The sequence below is a fragment of the Neoarius graeffei genome, chromosome 25 (assembly GCF_027579695.1).
Source record: "Neoarius graeffei isolate fNeoGra1 chromosome 25, fNeoGra1.pri, whole genome shotgun sequence".
Lineage (NCBI taxonomy): Eukaryota > Metazoa > Chordata > Actinopteri > Siluriformes > Ariidae > Neoarius > Neoarius graeffei.
In genome coordinates this window covers 13,831,975-13,858,641 of record NC_083593.1, presented here as the reverse complement: position 1 = coordinate 13,858,641, position 26,667 = coordinate 13,831,975, and the positions used below count along the sequence as shown (strand labels likewise).

Here is a 26,667-nt window from a genome sequence, read left to right as displayed (position 1 = left end):
TAATCTCACCTGGATATTGTAGATTTGTACCGACAAAGACTATTCTGGGCTCATCCAAGAACTCATTCACAATAGACTCGTATTGAAAATCCTTTCCAGGCATTCCTGCATGAGGGCATGCCATGTATCCAAAGAGCAAGCACTTTTCTTCACAGCTGGCATCAAAAGAATATATATATTTTTTAATGCAAATGGATGAGCCAAGCGCAGACTATTTCGTAAACCTGTGTGCACAATAGTCATGTATGGATTTGTAATCATGAGACCCAGGTATCTGGGCCAAGGGTGAAAATGCCCCAAGTTCTGTTTGTCTTCAGCGTTCTAGACCTGTACACTGTATTTATTTATAATCCCACTACTGACGCACCCTGACGATGAGGAGTTCGCTTTTAGGACGAGTTCATGTCTACGACTTATTGGAACTCTAAATCAACATCCAGATTTCTGCACAGCTGCTTTGTGACAATATCTACTGTTCAAAGTGCAACACACACACACAACGTACTTGAGCAGTTTTATGGTCTGTCCTCTGAAGCATGGAAGGCCAGTATCCAGCATCAAGGTCACCAATGACACCACAGCGTCCATATATGGCCTTTGATTAGCCAGAAAGACAAACAGAAGAAGAAGAAGAAGAAGAAGAAGAAGAAGAAGTGAGGACACAAATATGGAAGCCTTGCCAAATCTATACATAGATTTCTCTCGGCTCACTAAAATCAGGCTGAACTCCAACCCCGTGGCTTGGCCTTACAACCTTATTCCTCATCATCAAATATTTACAAGGCAAACGTCTCACCTTACAGCAAGATATCCACGCACGCACATCTCCATGAACCACTTAAATGGAGTGGCCTCCATTTTGCCCCCCATGATCATCACCATTTCATCAGTCAGCTTGATGTCTGGCTCCCAGCCCAGGTTCCCACCCGGAGAGCTCTCGAACATAAAGCCAAAATCTACAGCCACCAAAGAAAAAAAATAATTAAAAAAAATATATATATATCAACCAACTAACTCAATGATGGCGTGGCGTCGTTACTCTACCATCATAAAGCCGATTATTTCCTATAAACAGCATGTTCCGGTTATACCATTCCAATCTGATTACATTATATTATTTACTGAAGAGCAAGTCATCATTTTTATCCATTTACAGTTGCATTTATGTAGTTCTCGAAAGTGATGGAAGCTAAAAAGAATGCCTTGTCACCAAGAAACTGCAAAATTCAACATCGTGCATCCTTAGACTTTCCTCTGGTGAAAAACTTGAAGGAACAGCTTTACGTGTGATTGTAACAAAGTGCTAAGACTGGGGGGATGACTTTCCATAAATGTTAAAGAAATCTCCTTACGTAAAGACTAATTACAATGATTATACAATTTTCTTTGTTAAATAACAAATTTTAATGTTATTATTAGAATTAGACCATGGATTGAATGGCGCTACTGTAGAAGTCAGTCATTGTTTAATAATGACCTTTAATAAAAACTAGTGCTGTCAAAAATGTCGCGTTAACTTGACTCAATTTTAACGGCGATATTTTTTTTATCGCGAGATTAACGCTCTGTGACATGATGTAGGTTTTTCATAAGCTTTTGAAACTGCCAGGAACTTGGAACAGAGACTTTGCTTAGAAAACCGATAGCAGCTAGACTGTAATGCCACGCCCCGCACAGCCAGAGTCCTCTGCCCTCCCCCCAAAGAACCAGCGCGGGCACAGCGCGCTAGTAGAGATGGGATTTATGGCTCTTTGATGGGATCCGCATCTTTGTGATCCGTTCTTTGAAAAGAGCCGTTCAAAAGACTGGCTCATTTGGCTCTTTTTAAATATTTATTCAGTTTTAAGAAGACAGCGTCTAAAGAAGCCAGATCCCTCTGAACTGTAAACTCAATGCTATCCCAGAAATCCTTCCTGTAATATGCAAATTTGGCCGCCTCTGATTGGACAGCGCGACGCATCAACAGGCAGAAAGTGTAAAAGTACAAAATGTGTTAAGTGAGCTGAAAACAGTAAAGATCAGATTCAATGCAATATTTATCAACGAACAACTTAAAGTTAATATAATAGTGTACTTTATATTATAATCAAGCATGTCAAGCCTACCGTCACTGTGTAACCTATCTCTCTGATTAGAGTTGTAGACTAACTCAAACATTAGATCATTTCACTCATGGTTCTCTTGCTAGCCCCGCGCCGGTGCTCGGCTTAGGTTTCACTTTGCAGTGGCTGTGTCAAGACGTGTTATGCTTTGCAATAAAAAAAAAAAAATTGGTACAAAGCAAGCCCATTCACTTTTTTATGCTGATAAGAGAATTACAATGGTTTTTTATATGACAAAAATGTGCGATTAAATTGCGATTAATCGCGAGTTAACTATGACTGTCGCGACATTAATCACAATTAAATATTTTAATCGCTTGACAGCACTAATAAAAACATTTAAAACTTTTTTTTTTTTAAGAGACAATCTGAAATTTTAATATCTTGTTTGAACACCAAATTTTAAATTTCACTGAAATGGTAACGCGCGCACACATTTTATATATACACAGTACTGTGCAAAAGTCTTAGGCACATGTAAAGAAATGCTGTCGACCAAAAATGGCTTAAAATATAATGAAATGAAACGTTTCAACATTTAAAAAAAATAAATAAATACTATAAACAGCAGTAAGCCATAATAAATCAATATAACAAAGTCAATATTTGGTGTGCGACTACCCTTGGCTTAAAAAAAAAAGTCTCAGGTTCAACAAGTGCAGTTTTAAAAGGAGCTGTCGGTTTTACTGCCATGGTTCTTCTGGACACTTTGACTGTCACACTCGCTTCTTCATTTTGCACCAAAACCCAGCAGCCTTCATTATGTTTTCTTTTTTAATCTGAAAAGTGGCTGCTTATGTAATATGCTGCTCAGATGCAAACTTTTTTTTTTTAATCTGTAACATTTAATTGTGTGCTGGAAAATGAATGTTTGGAACTCTACAATGTTTTTGTACTGACTCGATAATGAAGTCATAAAATAGAAATCTATAACAAAGTTTGTATGAAGGGGGGGGGAAGGGGTGCCTAAGACTTTTGCACAGTATTGTATGTGTATAATTTTATCTCTCTCCACTCGTGAGGAAATCGATGAATTGTTCTGATAAATTTGGGTACTTTTTGTTTGTATAGGTGTCTAGAAAATAAAAAAAATAAAAAAAATTACACGGCGGCACACAGATATGAAGTTTATCTTCCCGTGTTGAAAAACTCACATTTTTCATATAAAATACGTCGCGGATCTGAGTGACATATTAAATCAAAATATACCACGCACTGAGAGACTCCAGTTGAAAATATGGATCCTCTGAAGTGGCTTTGCCAGTCACCGAAGAGAATCCATAATCAGCAGTGCCTCTCAGTGTATGGTATATTAGATTTATATTCTTCATTAAAAAAATTCCAAACTAAAATTCTTCATTTTTAACGTTCGTCGATGAGATTGAACCTCGGCATAAACTCACTGGAGGCAGCCATGTTTGTTGTCTATGTTGGAGCGACCTTTGACATGCACATGTGCAATGTACTATGCGAGCTCAATTTCATCATACATGGCTTATATATATATAAAAAACCCCACACATCTCAAAATTAGAATATCCTGAAAGAGTTCTTTTTTTCGTAATTTAATTCAGAAAAGGTAAACTTTCATTTATTCTATATTCATTACATGTAAACAGTTCAAGCCTTTTTTTGTTTTAAATTCTGATCATTATGGCGTATAGCTCATGAAAATCAGAAATCCAGTGTCCTCAAAATATTAGAGTATTTCCTAAGATCGTCTCGTCTCGTCTTCTTCCGCTTTATCCGGGACCGGATCGCGGAGGCAGCAGTCTAAGCATGGAAGCCCAAACTTCCCTTTCCCCAGACACCTCGGCCAGCTCCTCGGGAAGAACACCGAGGCGTTCCCAGGCCAGCCGAGAGGCATAGTCCCTCCAGCGTGTCCTGGGTCTTCTCCGGGGCCTCCTCCCGGGGGGACATGCCTGGCACACCTCCCCAGGGAGGCGTCCAGGAGGCATCCGAAAAAGATGCCCGAGCCACCTCAGCTGATTCCTCTCGATGTGGAGGAGCAGCGGCTCTACTCCGAGCTCCTCCCGAGTGACTGTGCTTCTCACCCTATCTCTAAGGGAGCGCCCAGCCACCCTGAGAAGGAAACTCATTTCGGCCGCTTGTATCCGCGATCTTGTTCTTTCGGTCATTACCCAAAGCTCATGACCATAGGCGCGAGTCGGAATGTAGATCGACCGGTAAATTGAGAGCTTCGCCTTTTGGCTCAGCTCCTTCTTCACCACGACGGACCGGTAAAGCGACCGCATCACTGCCTGTCGATCTCACGCTCCATCCTTCCTCCACTCGTGAACAAGATCCCGAGATACTTAAACTCCTCCACTTGAGGCAGGACTTCTCCACCAACCTGGAGAGGGCAAGCCACCCTTTTCCGGTCGAGAACCATGGCCTCGGACTTGGAGGTGCTGATTCTCATCCCAGCCGCTTCACACTCGACTGCAAACCGCCCCAGTGCATGCTGAAGGTCCTGGTTTGAAGAAGCCAACAGGACATCATCATCCGCAAAAAGCAGAGATGAAATCCTGTGGTTCCCAAACAGGATTCCTTCCAGCCCCTGGCTGCGCCTAGAAATTCTGTCCATAAAAATTATGAACAGAACCGGTGACAAAGGGCAGCCCTGCCGGAGTCCAACATGCACTGGGAACAGGTCTGACTTACTGCCGGCAATGCGAACCAGACTCCTGCTCCATTCGTACAGGGACCGGACAGCCCTTACAGCAGTAGGGGACTGGTGCAGTGTGGATTTCCTAAGATCAATTTATATAATTAAAAAAAAAAAGTTTACCCTTTTGAATTAAATTACGAAAAATAAGAATTTTCAAGATATTCAAATTTTTTAAGATGCACGTATATTTTAAGACCACATTAAAAATCTGTTGTTGGTTTTTTTTGTCATTTAAAACTTGAAATAAACAGAAAGTTTGAGAATTCTGAAATATTTAAAAACCAAGGACATAAATGGTGAACCTCTGTCATATTCAAAGTTCTGCACCATTTCTAGATCCCTATTTAAATGTAAGCAAATTTGTGATCTTGACCATATTAACTGCTTTGAACAAAAGGTCAAATTTTCCCCCGCGCGTAATCTCTTCGACTGAAGCATGTGTTCAGACGATAGTCCGATGGATGTGATCTAAAATAGATCAGGTTTTGTACAAACTTGTAGAGTCCATGCCAGCTTGAGTGCACACGGTCATTAAAGCAAAAAAGGGGAGGAAACCAAAGACTCTGAAACTCTGAAATTCATGTAAATATTTCAAAGATTCTTGAAAGATTCCTATTTTCATCAATGATAAAATTTGCAATGGAAAAAAAATGTATTAATTAAAAACGAATGCAAAATTGAAGCATTTTCACTCGCGCGCTCAGACTTTCGGACTCCACTGTATATATGTATTATTATCAAATTTGAAAGACAGAACTGTCCAGTTATTTCTTTATTATTTACTTCCAGGACTGTTCTGGGATTTGAGAATAATCACATTTCAGTAGCCTGCTTTAGAAGCAATGGTATTCTATTATTATTTGTATATAATGCAGGAACGTCCAGATATACATCTGTTCATCATTAAGGTATTTCCCCCCCTAATTTTTCCTGATGAATTTTCAAAATCAGAGACAAAAAACACACCGATGTGAATCAGGTGGCCTTTGCTGTCCAGCATGATGTTGCCGTTGTGCCGGTCTTTGATCTGCAGCAGGAAGAGGAGAAGGCTGTAGGCAGCCATGCTGCGGATGAAATTATACCGCGCCTGGTGGACACAGGAGAACAGACAGTGATGCATTAGGACACCTGGCTGTCTATTTAAGGGAACACACATCAGACAGGATATGATGCAATTTAACCATTTTTACAGCTATAGAATAAATGTATTCACCTACCAGATGTTATTTTCCCCCCAAAAGCAGAATAAAACCCATTAAATAAATCGCTGAGCAGTTGAGGGTTGAGAGCTACACTCAAGAGCCCAACAATGGTTTTCTGGCAGCCTTGTTATTTTATTCTCCAAATGTTCCGATCACCATCACTCACAAAAGCTACGACTGCACGACACTCAGTGCGTTTACATGCACATAGAGAAAATCGGATTTCTGCCGTAGCTTGACCGAAATCGAAGTTCTAAATGCCATGGAAACACCTTAGCTCGGCTGAAATCGAACCGAACTGGATTTCTCGTAATTGAGCTACGCGACCTAGATTATGCGATTGTAGCCGAGCTACTTAGTGCATGTAAACCCTATCGAGCTACGTAGTCGAGCTACTTATCTCAATGTTGCTGTCCTCGTCGTCGTTCTTCTTGTGAACACGGAACTGATAACTTTGTTTATACTCTTGAATAGCTCTTCCTCATGACGACAACCGGAAGTGTACCAACACGATGGGGCGTGTAGCGCCACCTGTGGCTCGGGTGCACAATGTACCTCACACAATAGCTCGATTTCCTTGTGTGCATGTAGGATTGGATTTCTCTGGCACCCCTGCTGGGACCCTTAGCTCGATTTGGATGTGCATGTAAATGCACTGACTGACTAGGTACTGATTCACAGATGTATACTAACGACTCATAATTGCACTATTCAGTGTCGAACAGAAAAAGATCTCTTTGGAGTCTGGTTCCTCTCAAGTTTTCTTCCTCATGACTTCTCAGGGAGTTTTCCCTTGCCACCATCGCCTCTGGCTTGATCATGAGGGACCAATTTAAATTTACAGCCAGATTACTGTAAAGCTGCTTTGTGATTATGTTGGTTGTTAAAAGTGCTACAAAAAGTTTAGGATGTTGAAGTCAATTATTTAAATTAAAAATATCACTTTGCATCAGGCTTGTAGTACTCGAGTCCGACTTGTGCCTTAATTTTAAGGACTCGTGACTTGGACTCGTCCATTAACTGCATTTGGACTCATAAATCGGAGGCGAGTACTCGGATTTTTTCTTTTTTTTTTTTTGTAACGTCATCATAATTTGTCATAAGATATTTATATCTACATTAATTTTTGTACTAATTTCATGCAAGAGTGTCACACCCACACGCCTTGGTGCATGCATCAGATAGACTCTCTGGACAGCGCGTGCGCCAAGCGGACTCTCGCACATGCACCTGCACAGGATTAAGGCGCAATCAGCATGCCGATATAAAAAGACGCTTACTTTGCGAAGTATTGAGTTGCATTGTTGACACATTACCGAGCCTTATTTCTTTGTTTAGTCTCCTGATCCCTGATTTCCTGTTTCTCGTCTTTGATTCTGCCGAGTCTACAAGGCTACGTTCACACTGCAGGCTGAAGTGACTCAAATCCGATCTTTTCGCCCATATGTGACCTGTATCCGATCTTTTATTGACAATATGAACGACACAGATCCGATTTTTTCAAATCCGACCCAGGCCGTTTGGATATGTGGTGCTAATTCCGATTCCTATCCGCTCTTTTCATATGCGACTTCAGTCTGAACCGCCAGGTCGCATTCATCCGACTTACACGTCATCAACAAGCCACAAACGTCACTATTCTGCGCTGAAGTAGGCGGAGGGTCTCTCAAAAAAGTTACAACAACATGGCGCATAATCACGGGCGCAGATAGAGGGTGGGACGAGTCATTTTTAAATTCACCTCGTTCGGTCCCCCCTACTTATAGGGAGGAAAAAACGTCTATGCTGTCTTTCTTTGCATAAGGCAAACCTCACGGAAAAATCAAAAGACTAATTACCATTCGGTTTATTGAGGTGCACAGCAGTGTATACATATAGTTGCAACAACTCACATAAAACAAAACAAAGACTGATATTCGGTTGGTTGAGCTGCGCAGACTGCACAGGTTGCGAGCTCGAGCTTGGTTGCTATGGTTACTAACAACAAGTTTGACAGGCATGTTGGGGTTGGTTTGCTGGCAGCTTTGTCCCCCCCCCAGTTTTTTGTCCCCCCCCAGTTCTAAAAACGTATCTGCGCCCCTGCGCATGACATCAATGCGAGGGACGCTTCGGGCTGTGAAGGTTCTGAATCTTCTCAATGGAAGGACGCAGAGGTTAGGGAGCTGATTTCCATTTGGGAGGATGCAGCTATTCAAGCTAGATTGGATGAGTCATACCGCAACCGGGCGGTTTTACTTCCGTAAACACTGGCCATGCTCACTGCGTGTGACGTCGTCGTATCCTGCAGTGCGCATGCGGAACACTTTTAGGTCGCTTTTCGTTCATACTGAGGATCACATACAAGTCGCATATATTTGTTAATGTGAACGACCTCACAAAAAAATCGGATTTCACAAAAAAATCGGAATTGAGCATTAAGCCTTGCAGTGTGAACGTAGCGCAATAGTCTGTTTGTGCCTCGCTTGACCTATTGCCTGTTTCACGATTTCGCCTGCCGTTCTGGATTGTTCACGTGTCTTCACTTGTATTAATAAACACACCTTCTGCACTTCCATCTGTCTCTCAACCATCTCTGACAGAATACTTCACACTCCCTGACAAAGAAAAGCATATTCACCTGTTCATACGTCACGTTCAGGAACAAACTAATGTTAACGGTGCTAAAACAGCCACCGTCAAATGGTGCGGTTGTTGTCTTTTTCTCGGACTCAACTCGACATTTTTTTAACGACTAGGACTTGAAGACTGGGGACTCGAGACGGGACTCGGACTCGAGGTTTAGCCCATGTTTACATTAGACCGTATCAGCGGATCATCAGATTAACGTTGTTAAAACGATTAGTGTGCACACAGCAACACCAATACACGATTTGCGTGCACATAGCAACGCCAATACACGGATACGCTCGGCTCCGCAGGCATCCTGCGCTCCAAATCACTCCGCCCTGAACAGCGAGTGCCCTCTGGAGGGTGCGCACTCCGGCCCTGCGCAGCTCACACAGCGCGCGAGTGAAGTGCACAAGCCACGATTCGGGACTGAGCCGCTGTGTGTGAGATCCCAGCGCATATCACTTACTACTTGCAAGTGGAAGGATGGCAAGCCTAAAGACAATCATAACTACACAATGGGCAGTATTTGCATCAGTATTTGCAGTATTTTCATACTTTTATACTCTTTAATGAAAGGTGATACAAGGCGGAAGTCCGCGCCGTTTTTCAGCAGTCGCGTCACATGACCAACGCCAGCGAATCAGGAAGGTGGATGTCACAGTGACGTTGTCCAATGAGACGCCAGCTAGAGCTCAGCACAGCGTATCCACGTATTCTCAATGTTTACACAGCACCGGACCAGACACGATCTGGATTGAATACGTGGACGCTGGCGGATTCCCGTTTCCCGGCGTTTCCAGGCGGTTTAATGTAAACGGACAGTGCATCCGCGAAGAAAACGAGACAGATACGGTCTAATGTAAACGTAGCCTTAGTGACTCGACTACAACACTGCTTTGCATGAAACCACAGCACTCCTGAAGACTCATTCTGATTGGTTACAGCATGTTGATTAATTTCTCCATCACAGCAGCTCTGACAGTAGTCCCGCCTTCACCGTTTACATTAATGTGCTTACAAAAGTATATAATAGAATTACACAGGGAATTTTACGTCTGACGATCCACACAGTCACAAATCTGTCATTGTTGCTATGGTGATGTTGAGAAAGAGTCTCCGGTGTTATTGCTTTGTAACAGTTAAAACAGTAATTAAGTTCTGACACAGGTTTTGAGCTCTCTCAGTAACATAAGCGACATTTTTGTCCTATTAGCTTCAAGAGAGTAAAAAAAAAAAAAGAGATGATGGTGAGAGAATGACTGCTTATAGCTGTAACATCAGCGCTAACAGAATGTTCCACACGTCGTTCACTTCCTGAATGAAAACCTACTGTGGTACAAGAGAAACAAAACACTTCAGAGTATGCCGGTATTGGAAAATAATTAACTTTGGAGTGGAATCACACCACCCCGTTGATTATTTTGCAACAACAGCAGGTCGATAGTGTTTTATTCCTTACATTTATAAAGGCTAAATGGAAACACGAGCGTTAGTTTTGAAATACATCACCTTCTGGAAAGCCAGAGTGGACTCGTCACCATATTTGTTTCGAAAGTAGTCATACATGCCGAAATCAGTCTGCCTTCCCAGCTGATCACGAGACTTGCAGTCTGGTATGCACTCAATGACACCGCACTGGAAGAAACATACAGTGCTTTTTACACTCACGCACACTTCCTCCGCTTTATTTATTTTTGCACCTGCATATACTAATCTCTACATTTATGCTTAAAATAATCTCTTCAGTTATTCCTAGTTTCTATCACCAATTTATAGAAGCCAATAATAAACTAAGCAAAACTTAAAGAAAATAGCTAAACATCCTAACAGCGAGTAGTGCATGTTATGCAGTGGAACTCACTCCAGGGGCCGTAGCAACAACCCTGTAAGGGAATACAAACAGGTCAAGCCCCACCAGCTGGAATATGTTCTTAAAGAGTCCAATGATCTGCAGCGCCAGCATGTCCTATCACAAGAGATGAGATCAAATCATCAAAAATCATCATCATCGTATTCCAAATAAAGTAACTGGAAGATGACTAACCTGTCTGCAGTCGTCTCCGACTTTAAAGATGGCCGCTTGCCAGCAGACCTTCTGGACGGCTTCAGAGTTTTCTTCACCATCTTCTACAGAATCACTGAGGCATCGCAGACCTGGAATGAACATGGTACACAATTATGCAGGTTCGTACGCAATGATCAATTAGCTGTGTTGTGCTATTAACTGCATTTATACTGGGGGGGGGGGGGGGGGGGGGGGGGGGGGGGGCCAAAACCCAACAACACAGTCTGAAGAAAAAAACTAACAAATCTAATGTTGAAAATGATGATATTCCTGGATGTGTTGTCTTGTTTAGAATGGTTAGCCAGGTTTGTTACCTAGGTTATGCTTGGCATCCATATTTCTCAGTTGTGTTCTCACATTGCGTGTTCACCTTTCCATGTAGACATCCTAATCAACATTTTCCCTGAAGAATTTCCAATATTCTGCTGAAGGGTTTCTGAAATTGCATACATTTCCATCGATGGAAATGAGGGTATTTAAATTCAAATCAAATACCAGAACTGGCCAAGGACCATGGAACTATAATGTTTTGCCAATACAATACAAGCTATACTGCCCTTTCAGACCGAAAGCTACTGAATTCGAATCACAGACTTCCAATTTTATCAGTTTTTTTTTTTTTAATAGAACAATTAATGAAATAAGGGCCACACGGCCCTAAATTCTCCGCTATTTTTTCCTGCTTCACCATGACGCAATACAAGATACTACTTCATGCATTATGTAGTGGGCTTTTCCTGTTCGTACAAAGTATTGTGGGATACAAATTTGAAACAGGAGAGAACACGAATGAAACGTGAAAGACCGACTACAGTAACGGAAAGCCAGAAGAAAAGACGTTATGTTATATACGAAGGAAAGGAAGCGCAGGACCAAACTAATAAATATCGGCAGTCAGCAAGCACCTCGGCGTGATCAACTGTTCGTTTAGCGACAGAATGATGGAACTGTCAGTGCACGGTCAAAGGTAAACCTGTAGATGGCAGTAATGCAACACTGTGGATGCCAGCTGCTGTAAAACCCAAAAGAAGAAGAAAGTAAACCTGCGCATGTGCACACACACACGGACTTCCTCTGTCTGCTTGACTGCACAAAGCGAGTGATTTCATGTACATTATTTACTCGGGAATCCCTTCAAATTAAATAACTTGCCCGCCACAGAATGGCCTGTTTTGTTTTTTTTAAACATGCATCACAATGACCAAATTTCAGAGGGAACTAAATTTCACTGATTTTATGAAATCGAAAGGCTGTCTACTTTTAACTGGAGGAGGGGGAAAAAAAAAAGTTTCAACTCATTTCTTTTAAATTCCATGATCAGTCCTCCATAAAAAACAGTGAAGAGACAGATAAGGAGGGAAAAAAAAGCGTGTGAAAGGAGTAGAAAACATACCTTCCTTCTCAAGCTCGCTCACTCCACATCGCTTGACTTTGAACTTTGCCAGATAAGGAGCTTTGGCAGCACTACAAAAGACAAAACAGAAATATCCTGATACATGAAATGTGTGGCGGCCTGGGAAAACCCTTCACATGGTGAAATTTTGGCATTTTGTACTATTTATAGTTCTAAAAACTACAGACCTTCCTAAACTGAAATGATTTCTCTTTTGCATCTCAGCTACATGTCACAGCTTTTTAAAACCTGGACTCTGATTAAATGTCTAACCGTTCCCCATCACATTTCAACATCCGATGTCTGATCACAAACAAATGATTCAGATTACGTCCATTTCACTACGAGGTGCATGTAGCTGCAAACAACCTGATCAAAGCCTGACATTCTTCATCTGAGGAAATCACACTTCGCTAACAAAGTTTTCGACTGCCCATTTTTACAACTCCATTTCCTCCTGACATATTTATGGTTACTTACGCAGAGGCATCAAAGTACGTTTGATACAAGCTCGGAGATGTTAAACTCAAATTCTGCCTGGACCACATTAGCATTTTTGTGAACCCTTAAAAGGGCCATGATACAAGTCTGTTCATTTTATAACACATCGCTATCTATTCCATCGACTAACACCAATAACCGACTCTGAAAGCAGAAGACAACAGAAGGGCTAACAGTGTCTTGCAAAAGTATTCATCCCCCTGGGTGTTTGTCCTGTTTTGTCGCATTACAAGCTGGAATTAAAATGGACTTTTGGAGGGTTAGCACCATTTGATTTACACAACATGCCTACCACTTTAAAGGTGCAAATTGTTTCTTTATTGTGACACAAACAATAATTAAGATAAAAAAAACAGAAATCTGGAGTGTGCATAGGTATTCACCCCTTTTCGTATGAAACCCCTAAATAAGAGCTGGTCCAATCAATTAACTTCATAAGTCACATCATTAGTTGATTAAGGCCCTATTTACATTATTTCGAATCAGTGGATCATCAGATTAACATTTTTAAAATGATTCGCGTACACACAATTTCTGTGCCCGCAACAGAACCGTTCCCCGTGCACACAGCAACGCCAATACACGGATACGCTAATCACATGACTAATTAGACGGCACGTCACATGATCCCAGTGCATATCGGGCATGCGCAAGTCACTCACCACTTGCAAGCACATAAAGTGTGTGAGAGATTGAGTGAGCGAGTGAGAGAGAGAGAGAGTGAGCAAAAGAGAGAAAGAGAGCAAGCGAGCGAGCGAGTGTGAGAGAGCATAAGAATCAAAATTTGAAGTTCTTTATGGAAATCAGGGACGCTGTGTCATTGGGACTAAAGAGGAGAAGGTTTTTCAGCAGTCGCGTCACATGACCAACGTGGCATGACCAACGCCAGCAAATCAGGAAGGTGGATGTCACAGTGACGTTGTCCAATGACGACGTCAGCTAGAGCTAAGCACTGCGTATCCTCGTTCCTCAATGTTTACACAGCACCGGATCAGATACGTACTGTGTTGAATACGTGGGCCCTGGCGGATTCAAACTGTTCCGCCTGTGGAGTTGTTTCCCGGCGTTTTAATGTGCACGGACAGTGCATCCGCAACGACAACGATACGGTCTAATGTAAACACCACCTAAGATCCACCTGTGTGCAAAGTGTCACATGATCTGTCACATGATGTCTGTATAAAATCAACCTGTTCTGGAAGGACCCTGACTCTACAACACTACTAAGCAAGGAACATGAAAACCAAGGAGCCTCCAAACAGGTCAGAGACAAAAGTTGTGGAGAAGTATAGATCAGGGTTGGGTTATAAAAACTATCCCAGAAACTTTGAATATCCCACGGAGCACCATTAAATCCATTATAGCAAAATGGAAAGAATATGGCACACCACTACAAACCTGACAAGAGAAGGCCACCCACCAAAACTCACAGACCGGGCAAGGAGGGCATTAATCAGAGATGCAACAAAGACACCAAATACAACGCTGAAGGAGCTGCAAAGATCCACAGCGGAGATGGGAGGATCTGTCCATAGGACCACTTTAAGCCATACACTCCACGGAGCGGGGCTTTATGGCCAGAAAAAAAAGCCGCTGCTTAAAGAATAAATAAATAAATAAGAAAACACACTTGGAGTTTGCCCAGCAGCATGTGGCAGACTCCCCAAACACATGGAAGAAGATTCTCTGGTCAAATGAGACTAAATTTCAACTTTTTGGCCATCATGGGAAACACCATGTGTGGCACAAACCCAACACCCTGAGAACACCATTCCTACATGGTGGTGGCAGCATCATGCTGTGGGGGGATGTTTTTCATCTGCAGGGACAGGAAAGCTGGTCAGGACTGAAAGAAAGCTGGTCAGCACTAAATACAGGGCAATTCTGGAGGAAAACCTGTTTGAGTCAGCCAGAGGTTTGAGACTGGGACGAAGGTTCACATTCCAGCAGGACAATGACCCTAAACATACTGCTAAAGCTACACTGGAGTGGATTAAAAGGGAAATATTTAAATGTCTTGGAATTTAAATGTCTGCTGTGAAAATGAGTAATATTTGAGCTGAGTAATTTTTCAGTATTATTTTTTGCAAGATTTATAAATAAATAAATAAATAAAAATCCCTATTTTGGCCAAAATCAAAAAGTTTTCATCCTTTCTGTGGTTGTGGCTGAATTCTTGCAAATATCCAGACATATGACTGGTTCTCCGAGTCTGCCATATGAACACTGAGCACTACAATTAACCATGCGTTTACATTAATGACATCTCATTTGCTTTAGCCGTTTCAGAGACCGCACCTCTGCATGGGAGTTCCTGACTCGTAGTCAATATCTAGAACAATGGCTTCAGGGTTGCTTGGTAAGTAGCAGCCTGGAAGAGTGAAAAGAACAAAAAGTAAGTCGTAAACCCAAATTTAGGGGGGAAAAAAAAGGGAGAGGGAGGGGTGAATAAAATGGGTACCAAGTCTAAAGTATAAAATGAACATGTTCTGGAAATTAACACTCACCTGGCTGAACTTTGATATCAGACAAGGCTTTGAGGCAAGCTCTTTTCCTCTCTTCACCTTTAGGAACCGGCCTGACAAGAAAAAAAAAAAAAAAAAAAAACAGCACACCATTAATCCAGGAACAACAGAGAAGTTCTTTTATTACTTGCTTGTGTGAGAGAACATACTTAATAATGGCAGAGACATTGGTGATCTTGTTAAAGAAGTCAAACTCGCGCTGGTAGAAATCTTTAGCCGGGCCAGACAGAGAGCTCATGATCTCCTCCATCATCTGTTCCAGCAACTCACCAATGTCCGCTGTGTCCCCCCCCCAAAAAAAAAGAACCCATGATGGTTAACACCTACGTTTTCTTTAATACAACAAACAAACCAACTACAATCTTGTGAATCTGAATGTCCTATGGGGAGTATTTCACCTCAAAGGTTAATCTTAACACTGTCAATTGTTAACAGCGAATGAAAACCAATAGAGATTACAATTCTGCTTAAAAACATATTTGCTCCAACAGCTAATACACTTGAGAAATGGTACATGCGACTGCCTACTTTATTAATAAATGGTTATTGATAAAATAAATAGGCTCTAAATATGTCATTTCTAGAAATCAACACTGTAATCATTTTTGTTGTCATTATGACTATATAGGACTAATGATCACTTTCTCCGAATCTGATCACTCTCCCGTTACTCACGGTCTTTCTGGTGGCCCTCCTCATCCAGGTAGATGTTGGTCTTCATGTTCCAGATGAACTGATGTGCAAGCAGCTGGGATTTCTGTGCAGCCCATAGTATGTATTCACGCACATACCCCATCTGTCACAGATGAACACGCATCGTGAGACGCGAGAAAACACGGTCCTAAGGTCCATAAGGGAAAACTGTGCAATGAGCCAACGCTTCCTACCTTGTCATACCGGAGAGCTTGCACTATTTGTGGAATGTAGAACAGAATCGCATCCTTTAAGAGGAAAGGAAAGTACATGTTAATTGACATCCTTGGACTATCCCACAACATATTTCTAGCCAGGACAATGACAAGGACAATAGTACAACCCCAATTCCAAAAAAGTTGGGACGCTGTGTAAACTGTAAATAAAAACAGAATGCGATAATTTGAAAAATCATGGAAACCCTATATTTCATTGAAAATAGGACAAAGACAACATATCAAATGTTTTTTGAAGAATATATGCTAATTTTGAATTTGTTGTCAGCAACACGTTCCAAAAAAGTTGGGATAGGGGCATGCTTACCACTGTGTTGCAACATCTCTACTTTTAACACCGCTCTGTAAATGTTTGGGAACTGCAGAGACCAATTGCTGTAGTTTTGAAAGAGAAAAATTGTCCCATTCTTGCCTGATATACAATTTAAGTTGCTCAACAGTTCAGGGTCTCCTTTGTCGTATTTTGCGCTTCATAATGCACCAAATGTTTTAAATGGGAGACAGGTCTGGACTGCAGGCAGGCCAGTTTAGCACCCAGACTCTTTTACTATGAAGCCATGCAGTTTTAATATATGTGCAGAAAGCAGTTTGACATTATGTTGCTGAAAGAAAGAAGGCCTTCCCTGAAAAAGATTTTGTCTGGACAGCAGCATATTGCTCAGAAACGTGTATATATTATTCAGCATCAATGATGCCTAACCAGATGTACAAGCTACCCATGTCATGTGTACTAATGCACCCTCATACCATCACAGATGCTGGCTTTTGAACTGTGCACTGATAAGCCAGACAGTCCCTCTAAGATAGCGGCACGCAGTGGTGCAGCGGCTTCTCGGCTCCCGGTTAGCGTACAACCTCTTGCTATCTTTTCTATTAACTCGTGCAACAAACTGAGGCTGAAATACAGCACACAGGACCTATTTATTCTGGGGAACCTGAATGTGGGACTGAAACCAAACGTCAAGGCAGCGTTAGGACGTTTTGGGCTGCTAAAGGAGAGTGGACAAAGGAAAACAAAGCAGCACGCAAGGAGACAATGGTGCACTTGGAGGCAGAAGAGGGGGAAGAGAGCCAGCCTGCTAGCTAGGCTAAGGGCTAACAACAGACCCGCTCTTCCAACTCTGTTCCTGTCTAATGTCCACTCTCTGGACAACAAGATCGACCTGTTTAGGCTGAGGCTTAACTTCCACAAGGAGATGAGGAATTGCTGTGCTTTCCTGCTCACCGAGACCTGGCTGAATGACAACATGCTGAACTCTGTGTACCACCTGGACGGACTACTTTTCTTCCGCGCCAACCGCGATCAGCTGTCGGGGAAAAGCCGTGGTAGAGGACTCTGTGCTTGTATCAACAAGAACTGGTGCACAAACTGGTAAGCCAGCATTGCTCTGAATCTGTGGAGTTTATGTTGCTAAAGTGCCGCCCGCATTGCCTGCCTTGGTAGTTTACGGTAGTGCTGCTGGTGATTGTTTACATTCCTCCAAGCGCACACGCCAGCATGGCGCCGACGGAACTGCACACGCACGTCAGCGAGCTACAGGATCAACACCCAGAGGCATTTTTTCTGATTGCTGGAGACTTTAATCACGCCCGTCTGACGGACTGCCTGCCCCGGTTTTACAAGAACATGGACATTGTAACCAGGGGAGGCAATACTCTGGACCAGGTCTACACCAGCAAGTGGGGTGTGTATGCTGCGGTGCCATGGCCCCACCTGGGCTTCTCTGATCACATCTCCGTCCTGCTGGTTCCTGCCCCATCAACCTGTACTGAAAAACAACCGGCCAATATGGAAGACCATCACTGTGTGGCCCAGCACAGCAGTTCCTGCACTGCAGGACTGCTTTGAGCGGACAGACTGGCAGGTCTTCAGGGAAGTTGCTACCACTGGTGAAGGTGTAGTTATGGAGGAGTATACCTCAGCCTTCTCCGGCTTCATCCAGAAATGCATCAATGATGTCACCACCACCAAAAACATCACCATAAGTCCTAACCAGAAGCCATGGATGAATGGTGAGGTTCAGCATCTCCTGAAAGCACATGACACAGCTTTCAGGTCTGGAGATGCACTGGTACTGAGAGCGGCAAGGAGGGACCTCCAAGCGGGTGTGACACGGGCAAAAAGAGCACATGTTGAAAAAATCCAGGGCCACTTTGCATCCAATGACCCTCGGAGCATGTGGCAGGGCATAAAGGCAATCACAGGCTACAACAGGAAGAACACCGAGTGCCCTTGGGACCCATCCCTGCCAGATGCCCTCAACTATGCCCGTTTTGAACCTGCCGATCCCCCTACCCACACCAGGCTCACTATCCCAGAGGGTAAGCTACCATCATTCAGCGTGTCAGCAGATGACGTGAGGAGGACTCTGCAGCACGTTAACCCCCGCAAGGCAGCAGGACCAGACAACATCCCAGGGAGCGTCCTGAAGGCCTGCGCATATGAACTCACTGAGATGTGGACAGACATCTTTAACACCTCCCTCTCCCAGGCTGTGGTGCCAGTGTGTCTGAAGACATCTTCCATCGTTCCAGTGCCCAAGTGTGCAGCAGTGAGGAGCATGAACGACTATTGACCGGTGGCTCTCACCCCGATAGTCATGAAATGCTTCGAACACCTGGTCATGGACCACATTAAGGAGAAGGTGGACATAAATGTGGACCCAGACCAGTACACATACAGGAGTAATAGGTCTGTAGAGGACACCATCTCATCCATCATCCACTCTGCTCTCACCCACCTGGAGAGCAGAGACACCTACATGAGGCTGCTCTTCCTGGACTTTAGCTTGAAGTTCAACACGATCGACCCGCAGACTTTAGTCAACAAACTGCTGCCGCTTGGATTACCACCATCCCTCTGCAACTGGGTACTGGATTTCCTGACACACAGGCCACAGACAGACAGTGAGGATCCACGGCATCTCTTCTTCTACCATCAACAATGTCCTGGGTATGACTCAAAACTGCATCCGGTGATGAGGCTCCAGTTCGGGAGTTCTGGAGTTTTGGGGAAGGTGGAGTTACCCCTCAGTCATCATTGCTCCCAGGTCCACCCTGACCCGGGGTGGTAGTACCTGTCAGGGTCCCAACTATGGGTTAAATAGCTTGCAGAGACCGCCTCAAAAAGTCTCTGCCTCCCGCTGCCTTGTGGGACAGGCTTTTAAGCCAAAGGCTAAGGGTGAGGTCTCTGACAGAAACCTCCCGGACCGCAGTTTCGGAAGGGCGCTTGATACTTCTACTCGGAATATCCTGACGGCTATCTGCTGCAGCAGTGTGCGGGCGGCACAGTCGTCTTACTTCGGTATACCACTGTGTCAACCTTCACACTGTCAAGAGTTCGGATCACTCCCCGCGCAGGGGCTTCTTCACAATAATCAAATCACGCGCAAACCAGGTGTCTATGTTTGATGGTGTTGAAAAGTCCAACCGGCAATGGATGCGTGGCGAGTGGAACAGGGATGCGACTCCTGGGAGTTCCTAGTCACAACTCTGCACGATTGGCGGTAGATGTCATGGGTCGCTAAGCGGCTGGAAAAAGGGATGAAGTCACTTCTCGGCAGTGACATCTATGACGGAGCAGCCCTCTTTAGGATCCACTTTGCTCCCCCCCTTTGGGTACGGGGCTAGAAAAGGTGCCTCAAAAATAGTTCATCCCGACTCTTCCTGGCTGGGTTGCTGCGCCCAGTGGGTCGTCTCCTAGCAGTAAGAAAAGAACGAAGAAAACCCAGAAAACAAAAAAGAAAAATCAGAAGCGCTCACCCCGGCGTTTTCTCTTCGTGACTTGGAACATGAGGACACTTACAGATAGAGATGATTGTGACCGCCCAGAACGACGCACGGCTTTTGTTGCCAGGGAGCTTGCTCGCCTTCACGTGGACATTGCTGCCCTGAGTGAGACTCGCCTTGCAGATGAAGGGCAACTGAAAGAGGATTTAGGAGGGTATACCTTCTTTTAGAAAGGTCTACCACAGGAAGAAAGAAGAATACACAGAGTTGGTTTTGCTATAAAGAACAATATAGTGAATCAACTGGAAGAAACACCGATTGGAGTGAATGACAGAATCATGACACTCCGCCTGAAACTTGACGACAACCAAAATGCGACAATTGTTAGCTGCATAAAATTTTCCGTGCCCAAAGGGGGGCACACCCCCTTTGAAACCCCCCCTGCACGCTTTGCGTGCATTATGTCTGCCGCTGGCAGACATTTTACCATTTTGCACCCTGCTGTAAATTATTTGTACCCTGCTATTCTCCCAAACTTTGAAGCCCCTGGAAAAGGAAAAATTTCAGACTTGTTTAAACGAAAATTTGCAGCAGCTTATCTCTACCGATGTTGACCTTGGCAGTGTCCACGAGCAATAGAGCTCGCTGAAATCTGCCATTATCGAAACATGTACCCAAACAATTGGCACTCACAAATGAGTGAATGAAGATTGGTTTGATCAAAATGATCCTGAAATCCAAGAGCTTTTGGACCAGAAACGTCGTGCCTTCGTATCTTGGCAAGATGATCATGATAATTCCGCTAAACACAAGAAATTCTCCAACCTCAAAGCTAAGGTGCAAGTACGCATCAGAGAAATGAAAAATAAATGGTGGTCTGATAAGGCCTCCCAAATTCAAGGTTTCGCCAACAATAACGACATGAGAAGTTTCTTTCAGGCCACAAAGGCATTATATGGACCAATAAAGACTGGCCTGGCTCCCCTGAAAGCGGAAGACGGCTCACTGCTCAAGGACAACGCATCAATCATGGCAAGATGGAAAGAACACTTTGAAAAACTTCTGAATCGTAAAACCACAGTTACTGCAGAGACTATAAGTCAGATCCCTCTTCTTCCTGAAAGAAGTGAACTTGCTGCCCCACCGAGTCTCCAAGAAGTTGCCCGGGCTATTATGAGCCTGAATAATAACAAGGCTTATGGACCTGACGGCATCCCTGCTGAAGTGTATAAAGCTGGGGGGCCTGCCCTAATCACTCAACTGACAAAGTTTCTTCAACATGTTTGGGAGGATGAAGCTCTACCAAACGAACTAATAAACGCGATGATTGTTGTGTTATTCAAAAAAGGGGACAGATCAGACTGCGGCAATTACCGTGGCATCGCACTGCTGTCTCACACCGGCAAGATCTTGGCAAGGGTCCTCGTCACTCGTTTCCAACCACTTAGCGAATTGATTCTTCCAGAATCACAATGTGGTTTTCGACCAGAACGTGGCACAATTGACATGATCTTTGCGGCCAGACAACTGCAAGAGAAGTGCGTCGAGCAGCAGCAGCCCGTTTATGGCCTTCATTGACTTGACCAAAGCTTTCAATTCCCTGAACCGTGAAGCTTTGTGGAAAATTCTGAAACACCTGGGCTGCCCAGACAAGTTTCTCAAGATGCTGCGATTGTTGCATGACGGCATGACTGCCACTGTGCTGTATAATAACTTGGAAACGGACGCTTTCCCCATTGTGACCGGTGTCAAGCAAGGTTGTGTCTTGGCACCCGCCCTTTTCGACGTCTACCTCTTCGCGGTCATTGTTCTCATCAAAGACCAACTCCCCGCCGGTGTCACAGTCAGATACCGGTTTGACGGAAGTATTTTCAATCTGAGCCGGCTCAAGGCAACCACAAAAGTCCAGAAAATAAAAATGAATGACCTACAATATGCCGATGACTGCGCCGTTGTAGCTATGTCGGAAAAGGACCTACAGGATACCCTCGATCTCTTTAACTCAGCCTATAAGCTGCTTGGCCTCCAAATGAACAAAACAAAGACAAAGATTTTGTTTCAACCTGCTCCTGGCCAGCAGGCTCCCGTGGCAAATATTCAACTAGATGGGGAAACACTGGAATCTGTTGAACACTTCTGCTATCTCGGAAGCATTCTCAACACTAAAGCAAACATCGATGATGAAGTTACTCACCGACTTGGGAGTGCATGCGCATCTTTCGGAAAACTTCGGAAACGCGTATTCGAGAACTGTAACCTCAAAACTGACACGAAAATAATGGTGTACAAAGCTGTGATCATACCAACCCTCTTATATGGCAGCGAGACATGGGTGACATATCGCAGACACCTCAAAACCCTGGAGCAATTTCACCAACGCTCCCTACGAAGAATTCTTGGGATCTCCTGGAAAGACTATCGGACAAATGTCAGCGTGCTGGAAGAACCAAAGAGTACCAGCATTGAATCCATGGTCATGAAGAACCAGCTACGCTGGGCAGGGCACTGTGCCAGAATGGATGACACACGTCTCCCGAAACAAATGTTCTTTGGAGAGCTCGAGGTGGGAACTCGCTCTCAGGGAGGTCAAAAGAAGAGATACAAAGACACTCTGAAATTATACCTCAAAAAAGGAAAAGTCGAGCCAAATGACTTTGAAAGTCTCACCTCAGACCGCTCCTCCTGGCGCCGGGCGACAGCCAAAATAGTCGAGACCTTTGAATCCGAGCGTATAGACGATGCTGTTCGAAAGAGACAGGCCCGAAAAGCAAGGCAGCAAGCCCCAAGCAGACCAACTCTTCCAGGAGGAACAACCTGCCCTAACTGCGGCCGCACATACAAATCGGCTTGTTCAGCCATATGAGGAGCTGCAACAACTAACTGTGAATGAACGACATAGACAATACCTTGCCATACTCTCCGGAGTGGCCGTTACTACCATCAACAACATCGGCTCCCCCCAGGGTTGCGTCCTTAGCCCCCTGCTCTACACTCTGCTCACATATGACTGCTCCACTAAACATTCAAGCAGCCATATTGTGAAGTTCGCAGACGACACAGCAGTGGTGGGACAGATATCCCACAGCGACGAGTCAGCATACAGACAGGAGGTGGAGGACCTGGTGGACTGGTGCAGGGACAACAATCTCTGCATCAATGTGGGGAAAACAAAGGAGATGATTGTGGACTTCAGAAGAGGTGACCACACCCCCTCCCCCCTCTACATCGGAGGAGAAGCTGTAGAAATGGTCTACATCTCTAGCGAGTTGAAGTGGACCATGAACACAGCCAGCATGGTCAAGAAGGCCCACCAACGCCTCTACTTTTTGAGGAGGCTAAGGCAGGCTGGACTGAGCCCTGCGGTCCTAGGAGCCTTCTACAGGTGTGTGGTGGAGAGCACACTGACTACCTCCATTACCTCCTGGTATGGAAACTGCTTGGCTGTGGACAGGAAGGCTCTGCAGAGGGTGGTACGCACAGCACAGAAGATCACCCGTTGCAGCCTGCCGTCCATAGAAGACATCTACAACAGCCGGTGCAGGAGCAGAGCGGCCCGCATCATGGATGACTCCACCCACCCAGCACACAGACTATTTAGCCTCCTCCCCTTAAGAAAAAGACTCTGCAGCATCAGGGCCAAAACATCAAGGCTCCAGCACAGCTTCTTCCCAGAAGTTGTGAGACTAATGAACACTAAACCTAAGCTCTGATGCTGCCCCCCCATTTTGCATTTTTTGCACATATTGAAGTTTTTACTGTTCACCTGAACACTTTTTAATCACGGTTACACTATTTTTTTTCCTATTCTATTTTTATATTCATTTTTAATTCTTCTATTTATATACGTTGCTGGCCCTGAGGCACAAATTTCGTTTACATGTGAAACATGCAAATGACAAAGAACCCTGACCTCTCCTCTTTAGCCTGGAGAACGTGGTGTCCATGATTTCTAAAAACCATTTCTATTTTTGATTCCTCAGACCTCAGAAGAAATTTCCACTTCTCCTCAGTTCATCATAAAAGAGCTCAGGCCCAGAGAAGGTAGCGGTGTTTCTGGATATTGTTTATATCTGGTTTTAACTTGCATTTGTGGATGCAGTAATGAACTGTGTTCACAGACGATGGTTTTCTGAAGTGTTACTGAGCCCATACCATGATTTCCACTACAGACACATGTCTGCTTTTAACACAGTGTCACCTGAGGGCCTGAAAATCACAGGCATCCAATGTCAGTTTTCAGCCTTGTATCTTGCATACAGAGATTTCTCCAGATTCTCTGAACCTTTTAATGATATTATGTACCATAGATGATGTGATCCCCAAATTCTTTGCAATTTTACATTGAGGAATGTTATTCTTAAATTGTTGCACTGTTTACCCATGCAGTCTTTCACAGAGCGGTGAACCCCTCCCCATCTTTACTTCTGAGAGACTCCGCCTCTCTGGGATGCTCTTTTTATACCCAATCATGTTACTGACCTGTTGCCAATTAACCAAATTAGTTTTTTTTAAGCATTACACAACTTTTTCAGTTTTTTGTTGCCCTGTCCCAACTTTTCTGAAACATGTTGCTGACATCAAATTCAAAATGAATTATCATAACTGTCATATAAACAGTAATTGAACTGACACACTATGACCAAAAGTATGTGAACACCTGGACCATCACACCCATATTATGGGCCTTCCGCTAAACTGTTGCCATGAAAGGCATAGAAATAAAGCATTCTGGATATGGCCAGTGATACGTACTGGAGGGAAAGAACGCAGCACTTTGACTCCGTACTGGGCGGTAAGGGGGTGAGGAGGGTACATGCTGGAGAAATAGGACAGGCCAGTCGGGGGGTCAGCAGAGGCCCAACATAGGATGTGGCTTAGCTCAGGTGAGTCAGCATCAATGGTGTGCCATGTCACCAGGAACTGTTTTGAGAGTAATATAACCAAAAAAGTGAATAAGCAGTGTATTAAGTCAGCAATCACAAGCTGTCATGCATGCAAGTTACTGATAATGACTTCAACAATGAGTGCAATTATTGTTTTATATCTAATCACATACTGCTCACACAGTGATCATGTACATATTTCAAATGAAAAGAACATCTCTCCCCCCCCGAAAGCATTTCACCTTGACTGCCTCTGGGACGTCGCTGACCGCACCAGGGTCCAGCCGAACCAGCCGTGTCACTTCAGCCACGATGGCGTCTGTGTTTTTGAACCTGCCGTAAAACATCAAAAACATTATAGCATTGCAACATGACAATATTCATACAAAACCAGGCCAAAAATGTTTTAGCCATTTTATTCTTCGTGATTAGGAAATCTATTGTAAAACCTAAAATGATCAAAACACTCTTAAATATTCTGCTATACTGGAACACTGATGATAAACACACCCCTGAAGCAACCAAATATTTTTAAAAGGAATAAATAAATAAATAAATAAATAAATAAATAAATAAAAATAGCATTCAAGGTGAAAAATCAGACAAATCAGTATTTACAGAACAAACAACTGTCTAGATAATCTCCACCAGGGCCGTTGACAGCTTTGGCTGGGCCCGGGACAAAATAATCTGAGTGGGCCCCCCCCAAATAATCTGAGTGCCCCCCACACACACACACACATATACGTGTGCACGCACATCGCCACACAGCAACCACCCACACCCAACCCCTCTTTTCACAGTCTCCATTCACTCCAACCCTTAAATAACAGGTATTCCAAGCCCATTATAACAGTCAACCATTTTATTTCAACATATTTACAGTTTGAACATTTCCTTAGTCTGCAACTATTCAGGTGCGAAATGCAATGCGCTGAACTTTTGCTGTGGCAAAGTCGTCAATATGAATGGCGCGTCGCGCGTGCTGGGGTTACATTACGGGGCTGGAAAAAAGTTATCTGTGTCTTACCTGGCTAAGCTGCCCCACTGCCTTCACCACCTGCTGCATCATCTGAATCTTTTCTAAAATATCTATGCAGTGAGCCAGGCCCGGCGCCATGGGCGGGCCTTAGGGGGCCGTGCCCGCCCTGAGACTCATGTGGGCCCGCCCTGCTGGAACCCAGAGCAGAGACTTTTTTTTCATAGGAGACAGGTCACTGAAGAAATCGTCCATAGAAATGAATGGGGACAATTCGTAACGGCAGCAAACATTCTAATCAACCGTCTCTGACGGCAGTACGGATCTGCAAATATCCCGCCTGTTCCGCTGCCAACAACCAATCATATGTCGATCTGAACCAACAGCTTTCCAATCATCTTGCAGCTTCGTGCTCCGCTGTCCCTCTCCTGCCGTTATAGAAGTACTGCGCCTGCGCAGTGTCAAAATAATCCACGAGAAACGTGGATTTTAAAGCTTTTTCTGAGTCATAAGAACCAACCTAACACTCAAGTATAATCAACTTTTCATGGCGATTTCAATCATATGCTCTTCGCGACCGTTAGTTTTCACAGAGTCCAGTATTGATATCTCCCCATTCATGTTCAGAGGGTCTGGTCTCACTAATCTGAAAAAGATGCCTGAAAGTGGCCGGCGAGTGACCGCACTTGGCCTGATAGGAGCCCGTCACAGCTTCTTCTTATTTGTTTTTTTTTCCCCCTCAAAAAAAAAAAAACCGTAAACTACAAGTCAAAGTTTTTCAGTATAACAATAATAAAGAAAAATGTGCTCAATTTAAAATGTATTGAAACGATTCGAAATCGGCTGATCGGTTCATTCATTATTATCCGTGAGTACAGAAACACTATAATAATTTCTGGATCATTGCTATAAACGTGGACTAATATTTCTTGGGAACCAATGGGTTAATGTCATGGAATGAACCAACCGACCAATCGCATTTTTCCTTCAAATGGTATCTGGGTAAATCAGCAGCTGTCTCAGCCAATCACATTTTATTGCTGGACGGGATCATATCACGACATCTTCCGGTCGATAC

The 26,667-nt window shown here is 43.9% G+C and overlaps 1 protein-coding gene across 7 annotated transcripts in view; it reads right to left on the bottom strand.

Annotated features, from left to right (window-relative positions):
* The window catches only part of pi4kaa (phosphatidylinositol 4-kinase, catalytic, alpha a), a 97,769-nt gene that overhangs the window by 4,882 nt on the left and 66,220 nt on the right, over nucleotides 1-26,667 (bottom strand). For 6 of the 7 annotated variants that reach the window (XM_060908776.1, XM_060908777.1, XM_060908774.1 and 3 more), the window contains 14 exons: nucleotides 24,853-24,943; nucleotides 24,480-24,647; nucleotides 15,957-16,010; nucleotides 15,745-15,865; nucleotides 15,219-15,348; nucleotides 15,052-15,122; nucleotides 14,843-14,915; nucleotides 12,044-12,114; nucleotides 10,630-10,739; nucleotides 10,447-10,551; nucleotides 10,095-10,220; nucleotides 5,740-5,860; nucleotides 797-956; nucleotides 506-595 (listed from right to left, as the gene is read on the bottom strand). In XM_060908776.1, the coding sequence (XP_060764759.1) occupies nucleotides 506-595; nucleotides 797-956; nucleotides 5,740-5,860; nucleotides 10,095-10,220; nucleotides 10,447-10,551; nucleotides 10,630-10,739; nucleotides 12,044-12,114; nucleotides 14,843-14,915; nucleotides 15,052-15,122; nucleotides 15,219-15,348; nucleotides 15,745-15,865; nucleotides 15,957-16,010; nucleotides 24,480-24,647; nucleotides 24,853-24,943 (1,491 nt within the window). Of the gene's footprint in view, nucleotides 1-505; nucleotides 596-796; nucleotides 957-5,739; nucleotides 5,861-10,094; nucleotides 10,221-10,446; nucleotides 10,552-10,629; nucleotides 10,740-12,043; nucleotides 12,115-14,842; nucleotides 14,916-15,051; nucleotides 15,123-15,218; nucleotides 15,349-15,744; nucleotides 15,866-15,956; nucleotides 16,011-24,479; nucleotides 24,648-24,852; nucleotides 24,944-26,667 lie in introns of those variants that run through there. The other variant, XM_060908779.1, reaches the window with a different exon arrangement.